This window comes from Prionailurus viverrinus, chromosome E3 (assembly GCF_022837055.1).
Source record: "Prionailurus viverrinus isolate Anna chromosome E3, UM_Priviv_1.0, whole genome shotgun sequence".
NCBI classification, from domain to species: domain Eukaryota; kingdom Metazoa; phylum Chordata; class Mammalia; order Carnivora; family Felidae; genus Prionailurus; species Prionailurus viverrinus.
In genome coordinates, this window is record NC_062576.1 from 38625514 (window position 1) to 38650751 (window position 25238).

Below are 25238 nucleotides of genomic sequence, written 5' to 3' on the forward strand. Positions count from 1 at the left end.
CTTGCAAAATCCTTTGAGCCCATCGACCCTGTCGGCCCCACTGAGCCTTGCAGGGTCACAGGGTAGGAAGCTGCCGGAGTGATGAACAAGCCCCCTGTGTAGGGGAGGGGACTTCCAAGAACCGCTCCAGCCTTGGGGGGATGCAGATGTGAAAGAAGGGCTGTGCACACATGGAAAACCAGTGTCACCGCCATGTCTGGGCAAGGAGAGGACATTCAGACTCAGAGCAGTGTCTCTGCTGTCGCTCTTTCTCTCCTTCCCTGTGACATCATCTAATACCTCCTGTGATGGTGAAAGTCGCTCTGAGCTGTCCCCTGGCCTCTGCTGCCCAGGGGAGCTGCTGGCAGAGGCTGTGTAAGGTCCCCCTTCATGGTGAGCAGGGCAGGTGGATCTAGAGGACCAGGAAATGTGGGGGCACGAGGCTGATTTGCTGGCCTGGGGGGAAGCTGGGTACAACAGGACCCCAGAAGAGGCTATGAGGGATGTGGAGAGGATCCTGCAGGTCATGGGTCCTGCTCCAGCACCGAGAGGGAGTTCTTTATAGTCTGTGGTTTCTGTGCCCCAAACTGGGACTTGATTGCTTTGGGACCACCAGCTTCTCAGGTAGCCAGCGTCTCCTGAATTCCTCTCTAACAGATTTTTTTTTTTTTTTAGTTTATTTATTTTGAGAGAGACAGAGAGAGCACAATCAGGGGGAGGGGCAGAGAGAATGAGAGACACCATCCCAAGCAGGCTTCACATCATCAGCACAGAGCCTGATCCAGGGCTCGAACTCATGAACTGTGAGATCATGACCTGAGCCAAGATACGAAGTCAGATGCTTAACTGACTGAGCCACCCAGGCGCCCCTCCTGAGCTCCTTTCTAAATCGGTCCTTTGTGAACAGGCATTGCTGTTCATCATGACTGGTGTCTAGCCTTTGGGAACCCGTAGATGAGTCCTAACAGTCACATGAACGCCTTGGAGACTCCTTGTTAGATGTCACTCTTTGGTGACGGTGCGTCTGTTCCACACCTTACATGAAGGCCTATTAGCTATGTCACTGACTTTGCCTGTTGTGATTTTTAAAAATTTTTAAATATGTATTTATTTTTGAAAGAGAGAGAGAGAGAGAGAGAGAGAGAGAGAGAGAGAGAGCAAGCGCATGAGCGAGGGAGGGGCAGAGAGAGAGGTAGACACAGAATCTGAAGCAGGCTCCAGGCTCTGAGCTGTCAGCACAGAAGTCAGACGCTTAACCGACTGAGCCAGCCAGGTGCCCGTGCCTGTTATGATTTTTAGTTAACACCCAGCATCAAATTATAATAAAGAATTAACTATACTTAGTTATCTAACTTGATCTCCATATTTGAAAAAGGAAAATTATTTAAACTCTTCTCAGATCACTTTATGTAATGCCTTCTTTGCTTTTTATAATAATATTTTTCTGCATTTTAATTTCAGTTCCGTAGTAATTTCACACCTGGATGTGGGACAGAATTTCAGGTAAGCTGTTAACATCATGCTTGTATCTGAACAAACGAGAGTAACTTCCGAAAAAGCAGTTGTATCTTGAAGAAAAAGAACCATATGTAATTCTTAAAAGAATAAGTGGAAAGTATGTACTTGTTGAAATAACAGATCATAGTTACAGTATCTTACTGGAAAAAACGAAATGATTGTTAAGAACATACTAGATTTGGCTCAGTTTTACATAAGATTTCAGCATGTTATGAAGGAAATCTGTGAAGTCTAGGACAGTACTTATTTTAATTCCCTAAAATATTTTGAAATTGCTAACTAGAAATTTGAAATAATAAACGTTAGACCCTTGTTTTACTATAGACATCAAAGTAAGATCTAAATAAACTGAAGAGTTAGAAATAAGCATTAAATTATATAAGACTATATAAAAGTCTAGAAAAAATAACATTAGTTTGCAGGCCTCTAAAACAGATAACTTTCCAGTCTTACAAATAATAAAGCCACACACGCACAAAATATAAAAGGCTGACTGACACACCAATGGGGTGTGGGCACACAGATAGCTGTGGGCCGTCACCTAAGGAGCTGGTTAGGGCCTGCATAAATAAAGGACAAAAAAACAAAAAAATTCACGGGGGGAAATGTAGGTAGAGGCCAAATAGGTTACTCCCGAAGTCGTCGGACGTTTAAATAACTACACACCTCCTTTTGGTCTTTTAAATTGGACGTTCACAAAGTTACAGTGTGCATACCCAGTGCAGGTGGAGGTGTGGCGCGTTCCTACCCTGCCACTGTTTATTTTGTTAAGCTACCAGGCACTTAAAATACATGGCTTATTTAATTCTCACAGTAGCCCGACACATCAGGCGGCTTTGTCCCCGTTTTCCAGATGAGGACGCTGAAGTTGAGAGAAGTTAAGGAGCCTGTCTGTGGTCACACAGCTAGTCATTGGAAGTGTGTGAACCCTGGCGTCCCACACTAGTGGGCCCCCCTCTTTCTGCCATGCCTCATCACTCCTCAGAATGGTACATAGTTTTGGAAAGTAATTTGGCGATCCGTCTACAAAAGTGTTTATAGCCTTTGACGTAATAATTCTATTTTTGTTTATCCGCTGAGGAGACAATCCAGAACTTCAGTTGCCAATAGAAAGAAATGAATTATGATACATGTACTCAAATATTGACACTGCTAAAATGCACCAATAAGAAAAACACTTATGTGGAATTGGAAACATCCTGTCAGATTTCATTATACATATGAAAAAAATGTAAGATACGCAATAGTTATGATCTGGTAATGAGTGATGAATGATTTTTTTTCTGTTTCTACAATTAAAATGTTGAATCTCTGTGGACCTATGGACACTGGGAAGGAGATTTAAAGTATGGAACAAAGGCCCAGTGCACATGTGTTTCTGCTACCATCATGACTATAGTATTTATTTGGAAACAAAACACTTAGCACCTTTTTTTAAGTAAACTTTTTATTGATGAATATATAACATGTGCACTGAAAAGTACCCAGATCATAAGAATACAGCTCATTGACTTTTAATAAGTGAGCACACCCACTAAACTGCCGCTCGGACCAAGAAATGAAACATTCCCAGTGCCCAGAAGTACCCCCGTGCCACTGCTCAGTCACTCCCCCAACCTCCCATCTCTAGGCATAGATTTTAAATGGCACCGAATACACCAGAATGTTAACAGATCCCATGTTAAGCTGGTTAGGACCATGAGTGATCTTTTTTTTTTTTTTCCCGTTTTTCTTGACGTTTTAACCCCTTTTCTCTGTGATCATGGATATACTGCATTTTTCTCAACTTCCAATTATGACTTAATGTCCCACCGTTAAGTCATAGATTGACTCTTGCATCGAGTCATGTAGAATTCCTCTTTTTGGAACTGAACTTTGCTGTTCGAATGTAGGAATAAGACCACCATCTTGGCTCCTTCTGTGGCGGGATGAGAAATACTGGTTATGGATGGGAAGTAATTCCTTCACCTACCCGTCACACATCTCTTCTGCTGCACATCAGCCCCTTGGGCACTAAATGTAGATCTGTGGATTGGGGCTCTCCTTTCAAACAAAGGAGAAAGCACATGTCACAGTCTGGTGCCCTTCTCCCTCATGCTGGCCTACGTTCCAGTCTTCCCCTCCTCTGTGCAGAGGGACTGGCCTGTGCCCCTCTCCGGAGTCAGGCCACACTGCTGGCTTTGGCCATAGCACAGTGAGAAAAGCATCGAGAGCAATAGCCTGCTTGAGGAGACCCGGACACATCACCCATGTCTGCCCCAGGGCTACAAAGCCCGACTGGACTGTGAAGATGGTGGTGAGCCTCGGTGACATGTACTTATAAAGAGGACTGTTCCTTAATGTCACCACTTTGGAGAAACAGAAAGAAAGGTTCCCTCCTCACCCACCGAGATGGGCCCACACAAGAGAAGGCCTTCTGCCTCCTGGGGCAGATTCTCTCTCTATTCTCAAGCTCGTTAGAGGGCTTGCAAGGCTGAACACAAATCTGTTTCGGTCATTTCAGTTAATTGTTCAGTACTTGAGATTCATAATCTGTGTTGCCATTTGATTAAATGACCATTGGAAGAATAAGTAAGTGTGGTGTGTCTTACGACAGAGGCCTTTTTTGGTTGCCGGCTCACAGGGAACTTATGGCAGGGATCCCCAAAACCATCCCCAGAACCAGCAATTTGCTAGGAGGATTTAGGACTCAGCACATAGTTGTACTGTGATTTATTACAATGAAAGGACACAAAGCAAAATCAGCAGAGAGAAAAGGTACATGAGATAGAGTCCAGAGGAAACTAAGTGCCAGCTTTCAAGAGTGCTGTCCCTACCACATAGTCCGGGACGTTCTTAATTCCTCCAGCAACGAGCTGTGACACAACAGGTAAAATGTTGTCCACCAGGGAAGCCCATCAGAGACTCTGTACCCAGGGTTTCTATTAGAGGCTAGTCAGATAGGCATCTCTGCCTGGCATCAATCAAAACTCCGGACTCTCGGAAGGAAGGCAGGTCCTCAGCATAAACCACCTTGTTTACACAAGCAGTGTAGACGCGGTGAGCCCCTTTTATCAAGGGGGGCAGGAGCCTCCCCAAATCCGAGATCCTGATGCCAGCCTAGGGCAGTGCTGCCAGTAGGCCTTTCTGTGGCTAGCAGCCTCAGGCCTGCTCTGTTAACTCCTTTTGCATAGAACCTGAGGCCAGGAGGGACTTAGCAATACTCCAGCCCATCTTCAGTTTACATGTGAGGAAATTGAAAGCTAGAAATCTTGCCCAGGGTTCCAGAACTCCGCAGTAGTCAGCTGGGACAGAGTCTGGGGATTCTTATTCCAAGGTCAGGGCTTCTGTGACTGTGTTTCATGGAGGACCATTATGGCCAGATTGGTCAATTTCATTATTTTTTATAATATCCTTAAGTCACAGGTAACAGTAAAACTTCTTAAACATTCTGATTACAGGATTGAGTTTTCTGTGCCATGGAGCTATTTAAACTGAGGACCTATCCATTTTATATAGAATCATATTTATAGTGACTCAGCCCATTGCTACATAAGATCTAGAAGACCACTCTGTGTGCTGTAGAAGCGCATGAGAGCCCAGAATTGACATGAACAGAGCACTCACAGCTCTGTAAACAAACAGAAGACAGACAAGGAAATGCCATGCTCATTAACAGTGATTGCCTCTGCATGGTCCATGCTGGCCAAATCTTTTCTTTCTGCGTTTTCCCCTCCATTTGTTCTCATGAGTATGTAGTACTTTTAAATGGAAAAGCTGTATCTAAAAAAGGAACTTGCAAAGAGACCGTGCTCCTGGCACTAATCTTCAGTCACACCTGTTGCTGGTCAGCACCGTCCAACTGCAGAACAGCCCCCCACCCCCCGAGAGCCCCCCGCCTCGAGAGCACGCTGTCATCGGAGGGGACAGAAATGAGAAAGGCAATTGGAAAATTTCTGCTGGAATTGTAAATGTGCAGTAGTTGAAGTGACTCCGTGGTTCCGGCTCCAGTTTTGTCCCACAGACTCCCTCCTGTGCACAGGAGCGTCCCTGCGGTGTTCGCCAGTAGTAAGCAGTGGACGCAGCCCCAAAGGCCCAGGGTTGGGGTCTGGTTGTTACAGTACATCCATATATTAGAATTTCTTGCAACCACAAGAAAATCAATACTTGTCTGAAGGAAAGACATTTGTTTTTTACCACTATTTATGCTGAGTTTCTCACAATGTGCTACTCTTAAAAGTATACATACTATTTTTTAAAATGTTAACATTGTCTTAAATGACTTTGGCAAAATAGAACTAACCCAGAAGGGGCTAATGGTATGTTGGTGGACTTTTATACAGGTAGACAGTAGAGAACTTACCAAAATCCTTTGTAAAAGTACACATCTTTCAGAACTAACATTGGATGAAAAATCTAAAAAGGGAGTGCGTCAGAGAATGTTAAATTTCTTGGGTATGATGATGGTAGTGTGGTTACGTTGGGAGACGTCCTTATTCTTAGAAGATAGGGACTGAAGTATTCAGGATCCAAGTGTTATGATGTCTGCAGTTTACATTCAGAATGTTCAGTGGGAGAGGCGTGTGTGCATGAGTGTGTGTTGACAGGGAAAGAGCAAAGCAGGGAAACATCAGCAATTGTTGAATCCAGGAGAGGAGCATATGAATGTTTTAAGTAGCCTCTTAACTTTCCTGTAAGGTTGACAATTTTCAAAATAGAAAGTTGGGGGTAAAGAAAAGATGTTAAAAGTCCAGGAGCTGAAGGCTCCTGAAGAACCACAGTCACCAAGTGCTTACTCAGAAGCCAGTGACAAAGGTCAGCCTTTATTTCTGCACCGCTCCAGCCAGCCAGCTAAACGGGAGCGGGGCGCTTGGCGGCTGCGTGCTGTCGATGCCCCAGAATTTGGTGCCGAGTGCTAGTCAGCTGGGCTGTTTCAGAACCCGCAAGTCCTGAGCAGCAACCTCTCCCTTAAAAGGTGCATTTAAGAAGGTACATCGGTTCTCTTCTCTTTACTCTCCAGTTCCAAGGGGAATCCGTGCAACAGTTCCTTGCCGCGTGACGGCAGAGCAGCCAGCCTGATTGGCCAGGAGGGGGTTCTTGTCTTCTTTCTCCTGCTCTTGTTGGTCTGGTTCCTGAATCGAGAATTCGAGGTCAGCTACCGCCTGCACTACCACGGGGACGTGGAGGCGGACCTCCACCGCACCAAGATCCAGAGCATGAGGGACCAAGCTGACTGGCTGCTGAGAAACATCATCCCCTACCACGTGGCTGAGCAGCTGAAGGTGTCCCAGACCTACTCCAAGAACCACGACAGCGGGGGCGTCATCTTTGCCAGCATCGTCAACTTCAGCGAGTTCTACGAGGAGAACTATGAGGGGGGCAAGGAGTGCTACCGCGTCCTCAACGAGCTCATCGGGGACTTCGACGAGCTCCTGAGCAGGCCGGGCTACGGCAGCATCGAGAAGATCAAGACCATCGGAGCCACGTACATGGCTGCGTCAGGGCTGAACGGCGCGCAGTGCCGGGACGGCAGCCACCCGCAGGAGCACCTGCAGGTCCTGTTTGAGTTCGCCAAGGAGATGATGCGCGTGGTGGACGACTTCAACAGCAACATGCTGTGGTTCAACTTCAAGCTCAGGGTGGGCTTCAACCACGGGCCGCTCACGGCGGGGGTCATCGGCACCACCAAGCTGCTCTACGACATCTGGGGCGACACCGTCAACATCGCCAGCAGGATGGACAGCACGGGGGTGGAGTGCCGGATCCAGGTGAGCGAGGAGAGCTACCGCGTCCTGAGCAAGATGGGCTATGACTTCGACTACCGAGGGACGGTGAACGTCAAGGGCAAGGGCCAGATGAAGACCTACCTGTACCCAAAGTGCACGGACAGCGGGGCCGTGCCGCAGCACCAGCTGTCCATCTCCCCGGACATCCGAGTCCAGGTGGACGGCAGCATCGGGCGGTCTCCCACGGACGAGATCGCCAACCTGGTGCCTTCTGTCCAGAGTGCGGACAAGACGCCTCCGGGTTCCGAAAACAACGTGCAGGCCAGGGATGGTCACCTGTCCTCTAAGAGGCCCTGGAAGGAGCCTGTCAAAGCCGAAGAAAGGTGTCGATTTGGCAAAGCCATAGAGAAAAGCGACTGTGAAGAAGCGGGCGCTGAAGAAGCCAGCGAGCTCACCAGGCTCAACGTTTCTGAGAGCGTGTGACGCAGCGCCCGTCGCTGCCGCGGTGCTCTGCTCCTTGAAACCCAGTCACGTTTGTACTTGCCTGTTGTGCGTCCCGAGCACCACGGCCTCTGTCCCTGGACGTGGTGTCATGTGGTCGTGGCAGCCCTGACGTCTGTGCGGACCACAGCTATTCAGGGGTCGTTTCCATCCGTCTCGTTCCTTTTCTTCCCCGGAGCCCTATCCCCTGGGTGTGACCGTCCAGCAGCGTGGAGAACAAGTGCCTTCGGGGGCTGCCCGCGGCGTCTAGTCTGGGGACAGAGACCGCCGGTGGAGATCATGGCATTGGGTATTGCTGGACTTTTTAAACAGAAGCTGTGGTTAAGATAGCGTTCTTACTGCTTTTCCTCACAAGACACTTTGGGTTTTTGTTTTGTCGTCGTTTGTGTTTTTGTTTTGTTTTGTTTTGTTTTTGCTAATACAATGTTTTTGCGGTTTATTTTTTTCTGTGTACGTAATAGTGTTTCCCAGTGCCCTGATCTTTCTATGTAAACATGTACACGCACACACACTTTCATTTATGAATCTGAGATCAAGTGCCAGTAACTCACTGTGAGGGGTGGTGGGGGGGCGTGGGGTGTGAGCAGCCGCCAGCCTGGACGGCCCGCGCCCTCCCCACCTGCGCCTTCCAGAGCTCCTGGGCCCTCGGGGCTGAGGGGGCACCGCTCCCCGGCCAGGCGGCGTTAGGGCTTCTTCCACGTGCAGGCCCAAATTCCAGATGCTAACCAGGGATGAGCTCGTGAACCCAGGCCTCAGGTATTTAAGAGCCGTGTTTCATTCTGCCCCGGAAACCAAGGGGTCTTCCAGCTGGGAGCGAAGGGGTTTGTCTTTGAAGCTGAATCCTCTGAGAGGGAAACTCGAAATAAACGTCTGAGGGTTGCTTTTATTTATTTATTTATTTATCAGGAAGTGCGTGTTTCGGGGGAGGGGCTGCCAGGTCATTGTGGTGAAGGGAGATAGGCTGGGTCGGGGAAAGGGGGTCTGCAGAGCACACAGCAGGGTGAGAAGATGCCCACTAGTGCTTTGGCCACTTTGGGCCACGTCCCCACACAGGGGCTGAGCAGGACCTGGACGGACGTGGCCAGAGCACTCTGGGCCAGAGATGCTCCCAGCCACGGTTTTCAGCCTAACTAACGCAGCCGCTTCTGCCCTGTGAGCTGCAGATCAGTGCCCACGGGGCCTGCCTGCCGCAGGGGTCGAGTCAGAGCCCTGCTCTGTATGAGGCAGGAGGCCTGGGCAGAGCACAAGGGTGGGCAGGCAGTGCCAGCAGGGGCTTGGCTCCCACACAGCCCAGAAGTTTCTCATCCTTTCCCGTTCTTGGCTTGCGCTGGGCCTCTGTGCGGCAGGATTGAACCTAGTGAGTGAATCTGAGCCCCCTTTAGGTGGAGTTCTTACACTGTGCGTAGAGACAGAATCGTCCACGTGCAGATGAGGTGTTAAACCAGGGCAAGTGTAGAAAACCTAAGGAAAATCACTTCTGGGCCCTTTGTTGCTAATCCTGCCTGTGATGACGTTTTGCCATGTTGAGTCTGGAGCGTACGTGGTGTTGAACTCAAGCTAGAGTTGCCTTGTCGTGGTCATTTTCCAGGTGACACTGGCATACAGTTCACAGGATAATTTGAGGACTAGCTCCTTCTCTGTTGAAGGTCTTTACCGGCATGCCCTGTGCATTTTCTTTTCGCTGCTAAAATCTCTGTGTAACTGTCACATCTACATCAGGTCCCATTATCAACCCCGCCCCCCAAATTCATACACAATCTGCCATTTCCGGTATCAGGAAATACTGATTCTGATCGGCCAGCTCTCCTTGGGGACATGCATGGGTCCCAGCAGTATGGCCACAGCCAGGGTCTTGATGTCCAAGCGAGTCAGGAGCGCTCTCAGTAACCAAGATCTTCCTTCAGGTTTTACTGTCAGTTTGTTGGTCTTCCGATGCCGGAGAAAGGATGGTGTGACAATACCTCTTGCTTCTAAAGAATGTATTCTTACAAGATCCTGCAGAATTTTTATTTTTATTTTTGTTTTAAAATACCCGATGCTGTCCTTGCCCATAGGGAAGGTGGGTGTTAGGGGCTTCTATCAGTGTTAAGGCGTGTATCTGAGTGTGGTCCTGTCCCTTTGCCTTCTTTCCCCAGGCTCCATAGCTCTGGCAGCAGCTAAGGGGGCTGGGCAGTTGCTGACTCGTCAGCTGTGTCTCTGCTGTTCCACTCAGAGCACGCCCTACAAGGTTCATCTCTGCACATGCGTCCTCCCCAGCACATTCTCTTATGCCTTCCCCTGCTGCAAGAATGTTTGTGATTCCTGACCCTGGGAAGCTGCAGACGGCAGGGAGAGGGTCTTAACATCTGGCGATCTGGTCCAGCAGTGTGCAAGTTGGAGCCTTTGATGGATGGCTCTCCCAGAGTTTTAAAATTGTCTTTTAAAAAAACACCCTGAGCCTTCCTAAATAACCAGTACAGATGTTCTCTCTGGGCCACTAGGCGACATGGGTCCTTCCCGGTTCCCTGCCCTGGAGCATACCTCAACGCAGGACCACAGAATCTCTGCAGCAGGAATGCCATGCGCCCAGCTCTGTTGGCGTTGAACAAATAGTCACTGAAGACAGGTCCCTAAGAAGCAGTTCAAGCGCTACCAGCACGACGGATGTATTCTTCACAGTGGCAATACCTCTTACGAACTTAGGTCAGGAAGCAATACTTCAGAACTGAATGTGTGTAAATAGTTGCTTTGAGTTGCAACTGCTGTTTTCTTCTTGGCCCCAAGTCAGATCGAATTATACATACATACATATATATATGTGTATATATATATATATATATATATATATATATATATATATATATATATATATATATATAAACAAGCACACACACAGTTTTATCCAGTGCAAACAAACGTAGAGCATCAGTTTGCTTTTGAAGCCCTTAAGTAGCTTGAAGAGTCACACAGATTATGCAACACCTGCACATTTGCACTTGACACTGAGAGCCAGAGGGCCGCGTGCTTCCCGCTACGTGGACTGTAATAATTTGTAGTTTCCAAAGATCTGTCTGCGTTTGCATTTCTAGATTTTTGAGATAAGCATTTTTTGGTTGATTGTTTCAGAAAATCACATCATGCCTAGAACCTAAAGTTAAATTAGCAAGAACCAACTGTTTGCATTTTTCCATCGTTCCTTCACTCTGCTCTTTTTAAATTGTTAATTCTAATTATTTGAAAATGCATCCACTGAAGAAATGGATATTAAAATATTCTAAAATCTAAATCCTTGATGCCTGGTATTTCCTCATTGAAAAGATAGACGTGTAGCACTTCAGAAATTGGGGCACTCCTGGTTTCCTGCAATTTGTGGCTGAACTAAGAAGATCTGCTTTTCTTTCACATCATGACTCTGAAAACAAGGCAACTAAAAAAAAAACCAAACAACCCTATTTATGTATGTGGTTTCTTTTTTTTTTAATGGACGTATTTGCTACAGTTAACTTAGGTTGAAAAACATTTATTTTTACATGGAACTTAAAAAAGGATAAAAAGCAGGTTGCAGTGCAAGTTTCGCTAGCAGCTATCCCTGTTTCATTAGGCCCTCTCAACAGTTTCTCCTGCAAAATGTGAAGAGAAGGAATTGGCTGAGAAAATGAAGTAGGTTCTCTGAAAAAATGTGCCCACATAGCCTCTCCTTGCAGAGTTCCGGGGTGTCCGTATCAAGGGAAGTCACAAACCCATTTCAGAATCAGTTTAAAGTCACAGAGCCTCTCCTCAAGACACGTACATGCCCTTGGTATGTATCTCGGGGGTTCACAACACCTCCTCTGGAGCCAGACTGTGGATCTGCTCAAGTGTAGAGGCTTTTCCCCTAAAAAAGTTTTTCCTGGTGAGTGCAGTATTTATGAACACCTTCAGAGCACAGGATCCTCTTGTAGGCTCTGTGAAGGGAAGTGAAGATGCGGCTCCCCAGTCCCTGCTCATTGCTTCACAGGGATCAAGCTTCTAGTTGGTTCTCTGCTAGAACCTGGTACCAGTGAGGGCACTATTCGTTGACGTGGGCGTCCTTTCCTCCTGAGCCATAGGGACCTTTCAGGAGGTTAGGCAGTGATGGTCTGTGCTGCACCAAAGGTCTTGTGGGAACATGGGTCTCTTTTCTAGAAAAGGCACCTGGGGGTCTTGGGAAGACTTGTCAGTGAAGAAACATGGCCCCGAATTTTTGCAGTAGGACTTAGCCTTTATGTCTGCTCTTCTCCAGTGTGGGGGACCTCCTTGTGGCACCTGGAATGGATCCCGAGTGCCAGGAAAAGGAAGCTAACTGGGGAAGAGATAAGAAAGAGGAAGCGATTAAGAAAAGCACACAGTTGCACAGCATCTATGTGTAGATTAAAAATCCCCCCAAGTGTCTATTTTTATACAGTTCCTTTATAAAAATTGTTTTGTTTTGTTTTTTTTTTTAATTACATGACTCCAAAGAGTTGTCACTGTAAACTAGACTAATGTAAGCTTGGGGAATTCTGTTCCTGCTGGGCCCGGACGCCGGAAGGAGAAGTGAATTAAGCTGTCATGTATCGAGCAAGCCGAGTGCCTCCTTAAGTCTCAGTCATGGAAAGCAGTGATCTTAACCTTTCTTGGCTCACAAAGCCTTTGATAATTTGATGACAGTTGTGGCTCTTTTCTCCAGCAAACAAACAAGCAAACACAGAAAACACACGCATACACACACACACAAACAAACCCTCTTAATGTTGCGTACAATTTCAAAGTCCCTAGATCCAAATAAAGTACCCGCGATCTGCAGTAACTAGAGGGATGATTTTTTTATTAGAACTCTCTGCAGGTGAGGTTTCCAAGCATTTCCGGACGCCATTGGAAATTCGGTTCGCCACGTCAGTGCTGCTTGTTTGTACGTGGATTCCCAAGCAAATGACATGTTAGTGTTTGATGCCTGAGTTATTTGATTATATTCAAAGAGCCACTCAAAGAACTTTACAGTTTTACAAAGTCAGATTCTTCCCAACAGATAAGGAACATTCAGCCAGTAACTACTGAGTACCTACTACGCGCCCAGTAATTGCAAACCTCCCTTTATGTGGGTTGTTGATGTTGCCACAAGGCTTGAGAATATTTGAGCAGCCGCTGTGGTTACAGACTCTGCTTTTCCTGTTGCTTTCACACTGCAAATTCGAGGACAGTTGGAGGATCTGGGTTTGCGTAGCGACATCTTCTCCTTACTGACGTTTTTAAACAGTGGCTTCTCAGTGTCCTCTGTAGCCCATGAGATGATCTTTGTGTTCATGGTCTTAAGGAGTATTCAGTCTCCCAAGAGAGAGCGACAGACAGAGAAGTGTTCAGAGAAACAGCTGCACCCGTATCAGGTCGGTCCCTCACGGAGGGGTGAGGCCACTCCACATGCAACCCATAAAATCATATGCTCTATTTTTAAAACCGCCCTCTCCAGATGGCAGTTGGGGCCCCAGCACAAGGGTGTCAGAACAAGGCACTGGCTTGGACTGATTGGGCTGGTGGGAGCCTTTCAGGAACACCGCTACCCAGTAAAGTGTCTCCCTGCCCTCTCCAGGAGGAGGGGGTCCAGATGTCTCTGACCTTCTCGTCGCTGCCCTGTGCCCTGTCGAGAGGTGGGCCGAGGCAGCTGGCAATATTATAAACGAATTGCTCTTCTAAACGTCTTCCTCTGACTTTCTTGATCTTCTCAGCAAATAAAATTCTTGCCACGTAGATTGGGAGGGCAATGGATGGCGTCAGAAAGGAGGAATTGTTTGGACTTGTCTGTGTGATCCCAGGAAAAGGAAGTGCTGAACACCTGCACACTTGCAGCAGCCCCTTGTGACATCCCTGGGCCCAAGGCCGACCTCACAGCTCGCTGCGCCCGTCCTTGGGAAGACCTCCACTCACATTCTCCCTGGCTTCCAGCCTCTCAGCTCTCCAGAACTGGCTGCTGGGGAGACCTCCTCCCACCGAAGACCAGCCAGCCCCAGCTCAGGGACAGCCATTTCTCTCCAAGGACACACGTGCCTCCATCCATTCCACTGCCACCCCAGCCCCTTGCACTGGTAGTGTTAACCTCCCAAGTAAGGTTTCATTTCATTCCATCCTCACTGTCTGACTTCGGGAATATGGACAAACCTGCAATGACACGGTGAGCACCCAGTTTATTGACTTAAAGAAAAGAACCCTTTCGCTGCTAAATTCAGTTCTCACATATGCAAACATGCCCCTCCACATAAAGCAGATTCCCCTTACAGCTTTATACCAAGGAACTCAAGACACAGGGAACCCCTTTTGTCTTCACGATGCCTAGCCAAAGGAGGTAGGCAGAGAGCTTTTTTCCCTCTGCGACAGATTGAGAGCTGAGCGTAGCTGAGTGGCTTGCCCCCCGGTTCAGCTGGTGGCTGCCCCTCGTTCCCAGCCACACAGCCAGAACACAGAGCATGCTGCCAAATCCAAATAAATGGATGTCTGGACCTCCGCCTCCCTTTGCCGGGAAAGAGCAAAGAATCCAGGTAGTGGAGTGCGTCATCACGCATTTAAATGGTGAAATCAGACAGCAGGTCAGCAAGTGACCGACAAGGTGGAATACGTCTTCTCTCCTCTCCCTCTCCCCTTCTTTTTGTGAGACTGGATGCATGACTTAAATGTAGGATGTTTATTAGCTAGCATATGCTTAAAATGGAGTTTAGAATTACTCCAATGTCCATATACTAACCAAGACTCTCATCAGAAATGAGGCAAAGTTTGCAACATGTCAGTGCCTTTAGCAAGATCAGCATAAAGCACAGGTTGTTATGTTGCTGTCCTATACTTCCTGCCAACAGAACAAATAGATAGCATACTTTTAACATAAAATCAGGGTTTTTATCCCCCTCTAACTGTTGATTACACAATAAATTCTTTATTATTTATACTGTTAGGTCATTTTTGAAACACCTGTATCAGATATCTGCACACCTCTGGTATTTCAGGGAAGTATTAGAGGGGAAGAGAAATAAGAACAACTTGGCTATGTAACTTGAAGTAACATAGAATGTCATTTGCATTGTCCACCAATGTGGGGCTTTGGGGTAAAAAATGGACTTTGTTGACTATTCACAAAGGACTGAGGAAGCCAGTAGTTTACCTTTTAGCGGCCAGTCATGTAGCATGGTGGGTTGGTGGAACTTATCGTTGGTAATTTTGGTTTGCCAGAATGATGCCTCTTCCTCCTCAAGAGTAAAGATTTTTGATGGCATCACAGATACGTTTGGAATGTTCATGTAGCACAGAAGAATATGGTTGAACATGATCCCTGATCTCCTGTTATTAGTTGCATGATGAGTTGTACTTTCCCAAAATTTCATTCAGGGACTTCTGTCGACTTCTAAAGATCCTAACCTACCATGATACCCAGAGAGCGTTTGGATTTGTTTCTTTGTTTTTAATATTTAAAAAATGCAATTTACATGAACTTTCAGGAAATTAGTTCAATTAAAACCTAAGAAGATAAGGTAAAACTATTTGGAGGGGGAAAAAATTTGAAGCAGTCATCCAGACAAATTAGGATAAAAGCATCTTTTTTCCTAAAGTATTTCTAATGAGACAGAGTGAACATACTGCACAAATCACATAACAATCCAAATTCTTCCATGCGTGCTTCTTACGCAGCCAATATGATGGGCCACTTCGATCTTTTCAGGATCTCATTTCCAAATTTCCTCCTCTCCTTCTTCAACTGCCTGTTTTGTTGGCAGAATGACAGTAGGCTCAGACCTGTGTGCTTAGAACACCCAGTGTGTTCTAATGAACTAGCTGTTCGTTAGTTCCTGGACCTCCCAAGAGTTTGCCTGCATTCCCAACCGGTGGCTCCTGTCCCTGCCTGAAACAGAAGACCTCTGTCACTAGTGCCCATAGCAGCAGCCCCTTCGATGACTTCTAGCAGGAGCACAGCCACTTCCACAGCATGAACGTCCCGCGTGTCCTGCGACAGCCGGGCCCCACCCTCCTCCAGTCCTCCTGAAGCGCAAGAAGGCAATGTCCTAGCACTACAGTGGCACCAACCCTCCTGCGGCTTCTCTGTCTTCCTGGAGAATTCCGGTGTCTTTCCTGTTCCACTTGTCACACTCTTCCCCGTCCACACCTCACACACTGGCCCAGTTTCAGACGCCCTAAGCCCCTCGCCATGAACTGCCACCAGGGCCCAGGCAAGCCTGTGGCATCCACCGCCCTTCAGGAAATAATCTGCAAGACCCTTCTGGTTTTAACCCCAAGGAGCTGCCAGAGTACAAGCTGGGAGTTGGAGCCTGGCTCACAAAGAGGATTGTCATCTCTCCGCTCCTGGGCCAACCCTGGGCAGCAGTGAGCCGGACCCTCAGAGACCCCCCACCAGTCCCCAGTATCCTGGGATTCCCCAAAGCTATCCTTGGACTTGGGGGAGGTCAGGGGAAGAGCAGAGGACCACCTGGGGATGCCCAGAGAAGTGGCTGTCCACAGAGAGCAGTTCACCAGTGTTCAGTGACCTAGCGCAGCAGGTCTTGGATCCCCAGCAGCCCTTTGCCACCCCTGCGACCCTCAGATGTCACAGCAGCAGGTGTGCCAGGCAGGGCCTCCAGGTCCCCCTCTTCGCGCTACAGCATTAAACCAGAGCACCAAGAACTGCACACTGATGAGCGTCGTGTGAAAAACCCAAAGCCTTAACATCCTCGTGGAAATCCTCTGTCGATGTCACAATCCATCACAGACGGCGTTTTCGGATTAGCCGTCCCTGAGACGATCCAGAAACTACAGTCAACTTCCACTGTCTCAATCCATGCACCTATCCTTCCAAAACCAATTCTGTGAGGCACGCGAGTCCTAATGTAACACGACACGCCAGCGTGGCCCTGTCCAGCTTTGTCCTGACAGTTGCCAGGGCGTGTGTCCTTGCTTGTGGTGGTGAATCACCGTGGAAGGGTTCCTTCAAGCAGCCTTTGACTTGTGGACGGTCGTATGTCCTACCCTGAAACCAGCATTCCTTCACACACGCTGACAGAGGCTGCCTATGCATGGGCTTTGCTTCAGAAACACAGAAAGAAATCACGGATTATAAATAGGCTTCCCCTTCCGAAAGCATGGATAGTTTTATTTTTAGATCCTATTTTCTAGAAACTGCTTCTGGTTCTTTCTTTCATCCCCTCCAAACACGTTCCCCTCTTCTCTCTTCTGACAGAAGCTGAGACGGGGACTCGAAGTTTGCTTTCAGTTCAAGGGAAGGGGCCTAAGTGTAAATAAAAGTAAATAGAAGAGTAAAAGTAAAGTAAGAAAGAAACTGCTTACGTTTTGCCAACAACCAAAACCAAGAAGAACTGTATCTATGAAATACTAAACGACATCTGTATATAGATAAAAGCACGTTGTCTGTAAGTCATTACTACAGACCTTGTCATCTGTCGTGTACTCAAATGTTTCACTGTATTAGAGAAAACTTCACACTATCTATCGAGGAAAGCTGGGGAAAGAATTCAAAATACAGTATCATTGACTCAAATTTTGTTGTTTATTTATTCTGGGCTTGGCACAATTTCAAATAGGAAATGCGCTGAATGTAAATTATGGATCAGAAAATGAATTTATCTGCAGGGATTCTGAAACCTCTCTTTAACACAAGACCAATTCATAGGGGTTAGCCCTGTGGGTATGCAGTCCACTGGTGGGGGTTGGGGGTCAAAAGCAGGTGGGTGCATTTTAATACCAAATGCAGGCACTTCCGGGAGAAGGGGGTGGGGGTGCTGCCATCAGCTCTCCCTAACTTGAATCGAAGTGTCCCGAACACAGCGTGACTGCAAGTTTCCGGGCCTCAGGTGCAACTCTCGGGGTTGGAAGGTTCATTTAGCCCCTCTCCTCAAGCAGGAACGTGTGCAGACAGGCAGATAGAGAGCGAGGAAGCACTCCCTCCCTGGGAGTCTCTCTCCCCACCTCTGAAGGAGAGCAGGTGAAGCCTCTGGGAACTGTGGGTAGGACACACTCCTGCATGTCTGGCGCGAGCTTTCTCTGAATCCTCTGGAGTTTGTTGGACCGTGAGCTGAGCTCGCAGACGGGAGCGAACCAAAACTTGTTTTCTTTGGACTGCTTCAAGCAAAACTGGAAGAAAGGGGCTCATTTTTTCCAGTGACTTTTTTTTTTTTTAATCAATAGTACAGATCCAAAGTAAGCATTTATTCACTGGCCCAGCTTCCTAATCTTTTCACTTAGAAGTGTGACTGCCGATCCCCTGAGTTGCAAGAATTTGCTGAAAAACGAGTTGACAGGCTTTGGAGCCTGGGAATCGGGAATCGTAGAAAGCTCTCCCCTCCTTTGGTTGGGTCAGCTTCCCTGGGGAAGACCGTTAGGTGTGTACTTCCCAGTACTTTTTCAGGTGCCTTTGGGCAGACAGGTGTGTGAGGCTGGTTCGCAAACACAATACCAAGAGGAGTTTGGTAGCCTCCTTGGGAGGAGACCCGGCTTGCTTTCATTTTTGTTTTAAAATGCAGCCCAACTATCTAGAAAGAGAAAAGGCTTGCTTTCAAATGCCCTGGTGGCATTTTGTTTTTTCTGTCCGTGAAGGAAATGTCCACCTTCTTTTTTTTTTTTTTCCAGTTATCAAGCACATTTGAAAATAAGAAAGCATCTATTGACATAGAATCATGCCCCAGCAGGGACTCCTTTCCAGCCCAGTGGCTTTCCTGAGATTGAAACAGTCCTCCCAGGTGGCCCTTCAGACCTTCCCCGTGAGGTCAGAGACCAAGAGTTCCTCGTCCAAGAGACCCTTCACTTGACTCAGCCAGCAAACCAAGGCTGTAACCTTCTTTTAAAAAACAAGAAAGTACCTTGTATAACGAATTCTTCCAGCCACAGGGACGTGGGAGCAAAGGTTAACACTTGAGGATATCACTCTCGGTTTTGAAGCGGTGTTAGTTTTAGTTTTAATTTATCAGTTTTTCTGGAAGGGTTTTGTTTTGCTTTTCAATCAAATTAGTCGCTCTGGTACTGTGGTGAGGCAGTAACTTTAATTTCAAGGTTTTCATAAGTTTACAGGAACATAAAAATTTGATGCCGGTGAAATTGATTAGAATTCTCCATTATCTTGTGGATCTAGTACCCATCTGTCTCGCATATGGATGTTTCCAGGGATGGCTGACAAGGGTCCTCGCCATATACTGGTCCCACGCCTCCTTATTCTGCACACATGGAAACAGCAATGCATCGAGACCGGAGGATACCGGTTATAAAATGAGGCCGCCTCTGAGTTGGAGTCAAAGCCCCCACAGAGGAGAGTGCCCCCCCGAAGAGTGTACATGCACTGGTGTGCTCTCGAGAATAGATTTAGAAACAATCCCACCCGCTCAGCAAATGTCATTTTGTTTCTGTCTGCTCACCCTTCCAATTTGCAATAACCTGACAAAAAGTGCCAGAATGAAATCAGGAATGTTCGTATTTGAAGGAGATGTTGGCAGGCAGCCACGGACTCAAAGGGCGAAAACGAATTCTGCTTTTGCTTTTCTGTCAGTAACTCCACACGCTCTGCCCACGCAGGGCCCGAGGGGGGATTCTGATGGGTCAGCCGCGTGCCGACCACCGAGAGCCCTCAGCGGAGAAGGTGATGTGTGATAGTGAAGTGAACCCCCCACCCTGCTCCTGGACGAAGTGTGTGCCCCCTCGTCCCCTCTCCTAGTGCACGGAGATGGGATGATCCCACCACCCAGGGGGGCGGTCAGCTCACCGAGCCCAGCCGCCACCCAGAGAACATGGGCCTAATGCCTCAGACCAACCCAGTGAAGTCCATTTGAGTCTGGTTTACCTGACCTTCCTCCCCAGTCGGAGAGACCTTCCACTTGACCGAGGGAGGGAGGGAGGGAGGAGAGAGAAAAGGAAGGAAAAAGAGAAGGAATAAAGGGAAGGAGAGAGAGAGAGAGGAGGCAGGCAAATGCCTTCACTACTTTTAAAATGGATTTGATTTTTCACATCCGTTTCTAGATCGTGTCTTCAGAACGCCTCTCCTGCAGTCAGGTCGAAGGGGAGGAGGCTCCCCTGTGGAGTTTTAAGCTGAACAATGGAGAGCACTGGGGTTCAGTTTGTTTCCGCCACCCCTGGAAAGGTGGGCAGCCAGCCACCCTTCCGATTCGAGGTGGGGGTGGAAGCATCCTGGTTTTCCAAAATAAGGAACAAGATGAATTTGGGGCCAAACAGGGCTTGGAGACAAGATTCAAGGCTCTCGAAGGATGCTCACCACAAGAGGGGGTGGGGGTGAGGGGCGAGAGTTTAGCCCCTTCCCAAGCTGTCCTGGAGGGGGTTGGCCTCAGAAATGGGAACCCCCACGGGACGGGGCAGGCAGGGGACAGCCAGCTCTCCAGAAGGCCTGCGCCAGCCGCAGGAGGGGCATGATGGATAGAGGCTGAGCAGCCTCTTTAGCCAGAAGGCCCACAAGATCCTGAAGAGGAGAGATCAGGACCACCATCAAGCTTCCCAGGAAGGGACTCCATCCTCCTCCTGAGGCTCCAGGTGGTGTTACTTCCCCTAGAGAGAGAGGGCAAGGCTGCTGAGTGCCCAGGACCTTCCTGGGGCCTGGCCTCAGAGTCTGATGAGAAATAAACTCTCCCTACATCGTCCTTTCCTAAAGTTAAGGAATTGGCTCTGCAGAAGAAACCCCTCACCATAGCAACATGTAGTCTAGCAGTAGGACCTGGAATGTTTCAGAAACCTTAAAGCCTGGGGTGGGTGGGGAGAGAGGGCCCAGGAGCAGGGTCAATGGCAGGAGAAAGGAGCCCTTGCGTGAGGCTCTTTTCATGCAGAGCCCCAGGGCTAAAAATAACCAGGCAGCTGTTCAACAGCTGGTGCAGAGAATGGTCTAGCATGGGCAGGGTGCACGCCTGTCCCAGAGCACCTAAAGGACCCCTCCCCCTGCTAGACACCCCCCTCCTTACACCTGGAACCCACAGCTGGCTCAAGACTGAACAAAAGAGACACAGGGTCTGCCTTCTGACTCTTTGTAGCTAAGGAGATCGCCCTCTACCATGGCCATGTGGTTAGCACAGCAGTGTTGGCTTTTTTTTTTTTTTAACCTTTTTGCTTTTTATTGAGATCTAACTTATACCAATGAAGCACACGTAGCTCAGTGAGTTTTTATGTATTATTCACCTACGTAACAATCGTCCAGATCAAAGTGTAGGGCGCTTTGAGCACCTGGTCGTGGGGAGCGGGGTGGGAGTGAACTCTTTCGAGTCTGAGTGGCCAGCACCCCTCGATCCAAGGCGAACTGCTGTTTGGATCTCAGAGATTCTTCTTCCCTTAGCTTCATGACTGAGCACCTCACAGGAGTCCTATAGTAAGTATGGTTTTGTGTCTGGCTTCTTTTACTACTTGACACGCCTGTGAGATTCCTCTGTGTGGTGGGTGGCAGAACTTTTGTTCTTTTTCATTGCTTTGTAGTGTTCCATGGTATGACGAGATCATGCTGTGTCTATCCACTCTTGTGTTGAGGGGCACTGGGTTCTTTCCAGTTTGGAGGTATTATGACGAATGCCGTAATGAACGTTCTTGTCGGTGTTGGCACACTTCACAGTAGATTTGGAAATAAATTCTAGAGACATCTAAACTGATACACCCTCAATGGAGGGCAATTTGACAATATCTATCAAAAAACCACACACACTTCTGGGAATTTATTCTATAGATCTGTTCAAACATGCCAATTATCTTATGTACAGGGTTCTTCAGTACAGTGTTGATTTATAAACACTAGAGTTTTGTCTTTTTGTTGTTAAGCTGTAAGTGTTCTTTATATATTCTGGATACTAGACTCTTATCAGATATGTAATTTACAAATATTTTCTCCTATTCTGTAGGTTGTCTTTTCCTTTTCTTGATGATGTCCCTTGATACACAGTGTTTTAAATTTTGATGAGAACCAATTTATCTATTTTTTCTTCTGTTGCCTGTGCCTTTGGTGTCATATCTAAGATTTCCATTGCCAAAACCAAGGTCACAGAGATTTACCCCTAGATTTCTCCTAAGAGTTTTACAAAATACATGGAACATAATCCCTACATTGGGATAAAACTCATGATGTGGGCTGCACACCGTGACTTCTCCCCAAAGGGCACAGTATGGGAGCAGGAAGGAAAGGAGTGACTTTACACAAACACACCTCAGCCAGGTAGCCAAGGTCAACATCAATAGTGATAAGTCATGTCAATAGCATGGACCCTGGATAGGATGAAAATGACACTTCTTTGGGCCAAATTATGACTCCCCCCTCCCTACAAGTTTATATGTTGAGGTCCTAATTCCCAGCACCTCAGAATATGACCATATTTGGGGAGATGATCTTTAAAGAGGTAAACAATGTTAAATGAGATCCCTGGGGTGAGCCCTGATTCAATGGAACTGGTGTCCTCATAAGAAGAGGAGATTAGGACGTGGAGCAAGGACCATGTGAAGACACAGGGAGAAGATGGTCATCTGTAAACTAAGGAGAGAGAGGCCTCAGAAGAAGCCAGCTCTCTTGGCACCTTGATCTTGGACTCTGAGCCTCCAGAACTGAGCAAGAAGAAATTTCTGTTGGTGAAGCTGCCTGGTCTGTGGTATTTGTACGGCAGCCTGAGCCAATCTAATACAAACACTTTACCTCTGAAGGCCTCCCCGCAAAAACCCATAACTCCATTTTAATCATGAGAAAAACATCAGACAAGGCCCAGTTGAGGGACATTCCAGAAAATACCTGACCAGTCCTTCTCAAAACTAATAAGATTATCAAAGGTTAAGGTATAAAAATAATAATAATAAAAGTCTGAAGAACCGTCATGGTCAAGGGGAGCCTGAGGAGACATGACAACTAAATGTAATGTGTTGTCCTGGGTGAGACCCTGGAACAGGAAAAAGGCATTAGGTAAAGACCGAACAGGAAATCAGAACCAGCTATGGACTTTAGTTAATTGTGACAAACGTACCCCACTCGTGTCAGATGGTAACAACAGGAGGGACTAGGTATGAGGGATGTGAAGGGTATCTACTCCCTCTACAATCTTCCTGTAAATCTATAATAAAGTAAAAAAGTTTGTTTTAAAAATCGGACAAGGGCATCTGGGGGCTCAGTTGGTTAAGTGTCCAACTCTTGGTTTCGGCTCAAGTCATGATCTCACGGTTCGTGAGTTTGAGCCCCGCATCGGGCTGCACGCTGACCGTGCAGAGCCTGCTTTGGATTCTCTCTCTCTCTCTCTCTCTCTCTCTCTCTCTCTCTGCCTCTCCCCTGCTCATGCTCTCTGTTCTCTCTCTCAAAATAAACTTTTTAAAAAATAAAAATAAGAATTGGACAAAAGGTTTGAATGGACATTTCCACAAAGATATACAATATCTTTGTATATTTCATGTGCCAATAAGCACATGAAAAGATGCTCAACATTATCATCCATTAGGAAAATGCAAGTTAAAACTATAATTAGATGCCACTTTACACCCACCAGAAGGGCTAAAATCAAAAAGAAATAACAAGTGTTGGCATGGATGCAGAGAAACTGGGATCCTTCTACATTGCCGACAGGAATTTAAAGTGGTATGGCCACGTCGGGAAAACAAAGGTTTGGCACAAGAATCTTCGTATGTTTCACTTATCATCATACCCAGTAATTCCACTCTTAGATCCCTACCAAAGAGACAGGAAAACACAATGACTGGAATGGGAACATTCAACAGCATGTTATTGACAATAGCCAAAAGGCAGAAATAACCCAAATGTGCCACCAAGTAATGATGGATAAATAAACATGGTCTCTTCACACAGTGGAATATCATTTAGCAGTAAAAAGGAACAAAGCTCTGATTTGTGTCTCAACACAGATGAATCTTGAAAACGTGATGCTCAGTGAGAGAAACCAGATGCAAAACGCTACATATTCTATATTTCCCCTCTATGCAATGTCCAGAAAAAGCAAACCAATAGAGATATATTAGTGTTTGCCCACATCTAGGGATGAGAGCAAGAATGAACTGCAAATAGTCACAATCAAAATTTTGGTGATCAGGGCACCTGCGGGGCTCAGTTAAGCGCTCGACTTCGGCTCAGGTCATGACCTCACAGTTTGTGGGTTTGAGTCCCGCGTCGGGCTCTGTGCTGACAGCTCAGAGCCTGGAGCCTGTTTTGGATTTTGTGTCTCCCTCTCTCTCTGCCCTTCCCCCACTCACACTGTCTCTCTCTCTCTCTCTCTCTCTCTCAAAAATAAATAAACATTTAAAAAAATGTTTTAAAACTTTTGGTGATAGTAGAAATACTCTAAAATTGCTTTGGGATGATGGTCGCACAACCATATATATATTTATTTATATAAACTTACTAAAATCATTTAGTTGTACATTTATGGTGGGTGAATTTTATGGCGTGTGAGGCATAGATGAAACAAGATTGGCGATACGTTGATAGTTTTTTTTTTTAATTTTTTTTTCAACGTTTTTATTTATTTTTGGGACAGAGAGAGACAGAGCATGAACGGGGGAGGAGCAGAGAGAGAGGGAGACACAGAATCGGAAACAGGCTCCAAGCTCCGAGCCATCAGCCCAGAGCCCGACGCGGGGCTCGAACTCACGGACCGCGAGACCGTGACCCGGCTGAAGTCGGACGCTTAACCGACTGCGCCACCCAGGCGCCCCACGTTGATAGTTTTGTAAGCTGGCTGACAGGTAGACAGGATTCACTTGACCATTTGTTTTACTTTTGTTTATATTGGAAAATTTTTGTAATACGAAGTTTTAAAAGTAATGAATTGCTCCTTTGTGCTTGCCCTAAACACACGTTTCCATAAAATATCCCAGTGTCAGCATCATTTACATACCTTCCTTTCTCCCTGTCAGATGGGGGCAGTTCCTAGGGGTAGGGATGGTTTCCTATTATTTATTGGAGGGCTTTTTTTTTGAGGAGGGGGATTTTTGGAACTTAAAAAAAATTTTTTTTAATGTTTATTAATTTTTGAGTTGGGGGGAGGGGCAGAGAGAGAGGGAGACACAGAATCTGAAGTAGGCTCCAGGCTCTGGAGCTGTCAGCACAGAGCCTGACACGGGGCTTAAACTCACAAGCTGTGAGATCATGACCTGAGCCGAAATCGGACATTCAACCGACTGAGCCACATAGGTGCCCCTGGAACTTTTTTTTTTTTTTTTTTAATCCAGAGACTGGCAAATAAATGTTAGTTGAAGAAATTGTTTTAAATAAAATGGGGAGGGAGAAAAAGAAATAACCGGTAACGCAGGAAACACCATTTTGTGAATGCTAACTCAAGCTTCTCAAAGGGAAGTATTTTAAGTACTCAGAACTGCAAGGTGACATCTTGCTTCAAAATGCTTTTTGGCTGTTGGGTTTCTGAGACAGTCTGTGTTAGGGAGGGCCACCATTAGTACCTTAGTGATGGGTCTTTGGTTCTAAAATTGTTATAAAATACTGAAAGCATTTGACGTGAAAATAACGCAGAACAAAACCAGATCCTTTCAGAGTGGGGACTTTACAAAGAGTGTCAGGGTGCTGGATGTGACTCCCCTCTCCCATCCCATCAGTGTAGA

At 46.9% G+C, this 25238-nt stretch overlaps 1 protein-coding gene across 1 annotated transcript in view; it reads left to right on the forward strand.

The window, feature by feature from the left end:
• ADCY9 (adenylate cyclase 9) overlaps positions 1 to 8142 on the forward strand; it is a 120722-nt gene extending 112580 nt beyond the window's left edge. The window contains exons 10-11 of the mRNA XM_047838971.1: positions 1441 to 1482; positions 6497 to 8142. Coding sequence (XP_047694927.1) covers positions 1441 to 1482; positions 6497 to 7685 — 1231 coding nt within the window. The 3' untranslated portion in view covers positions 7686 to 8142. The remainder of the gene's footprint in view (positions 1 to 1440; positions 1483 to 6496) is intronic.
• Positions 8143 to 25238: the final 17096 nt, after the last annotated feature.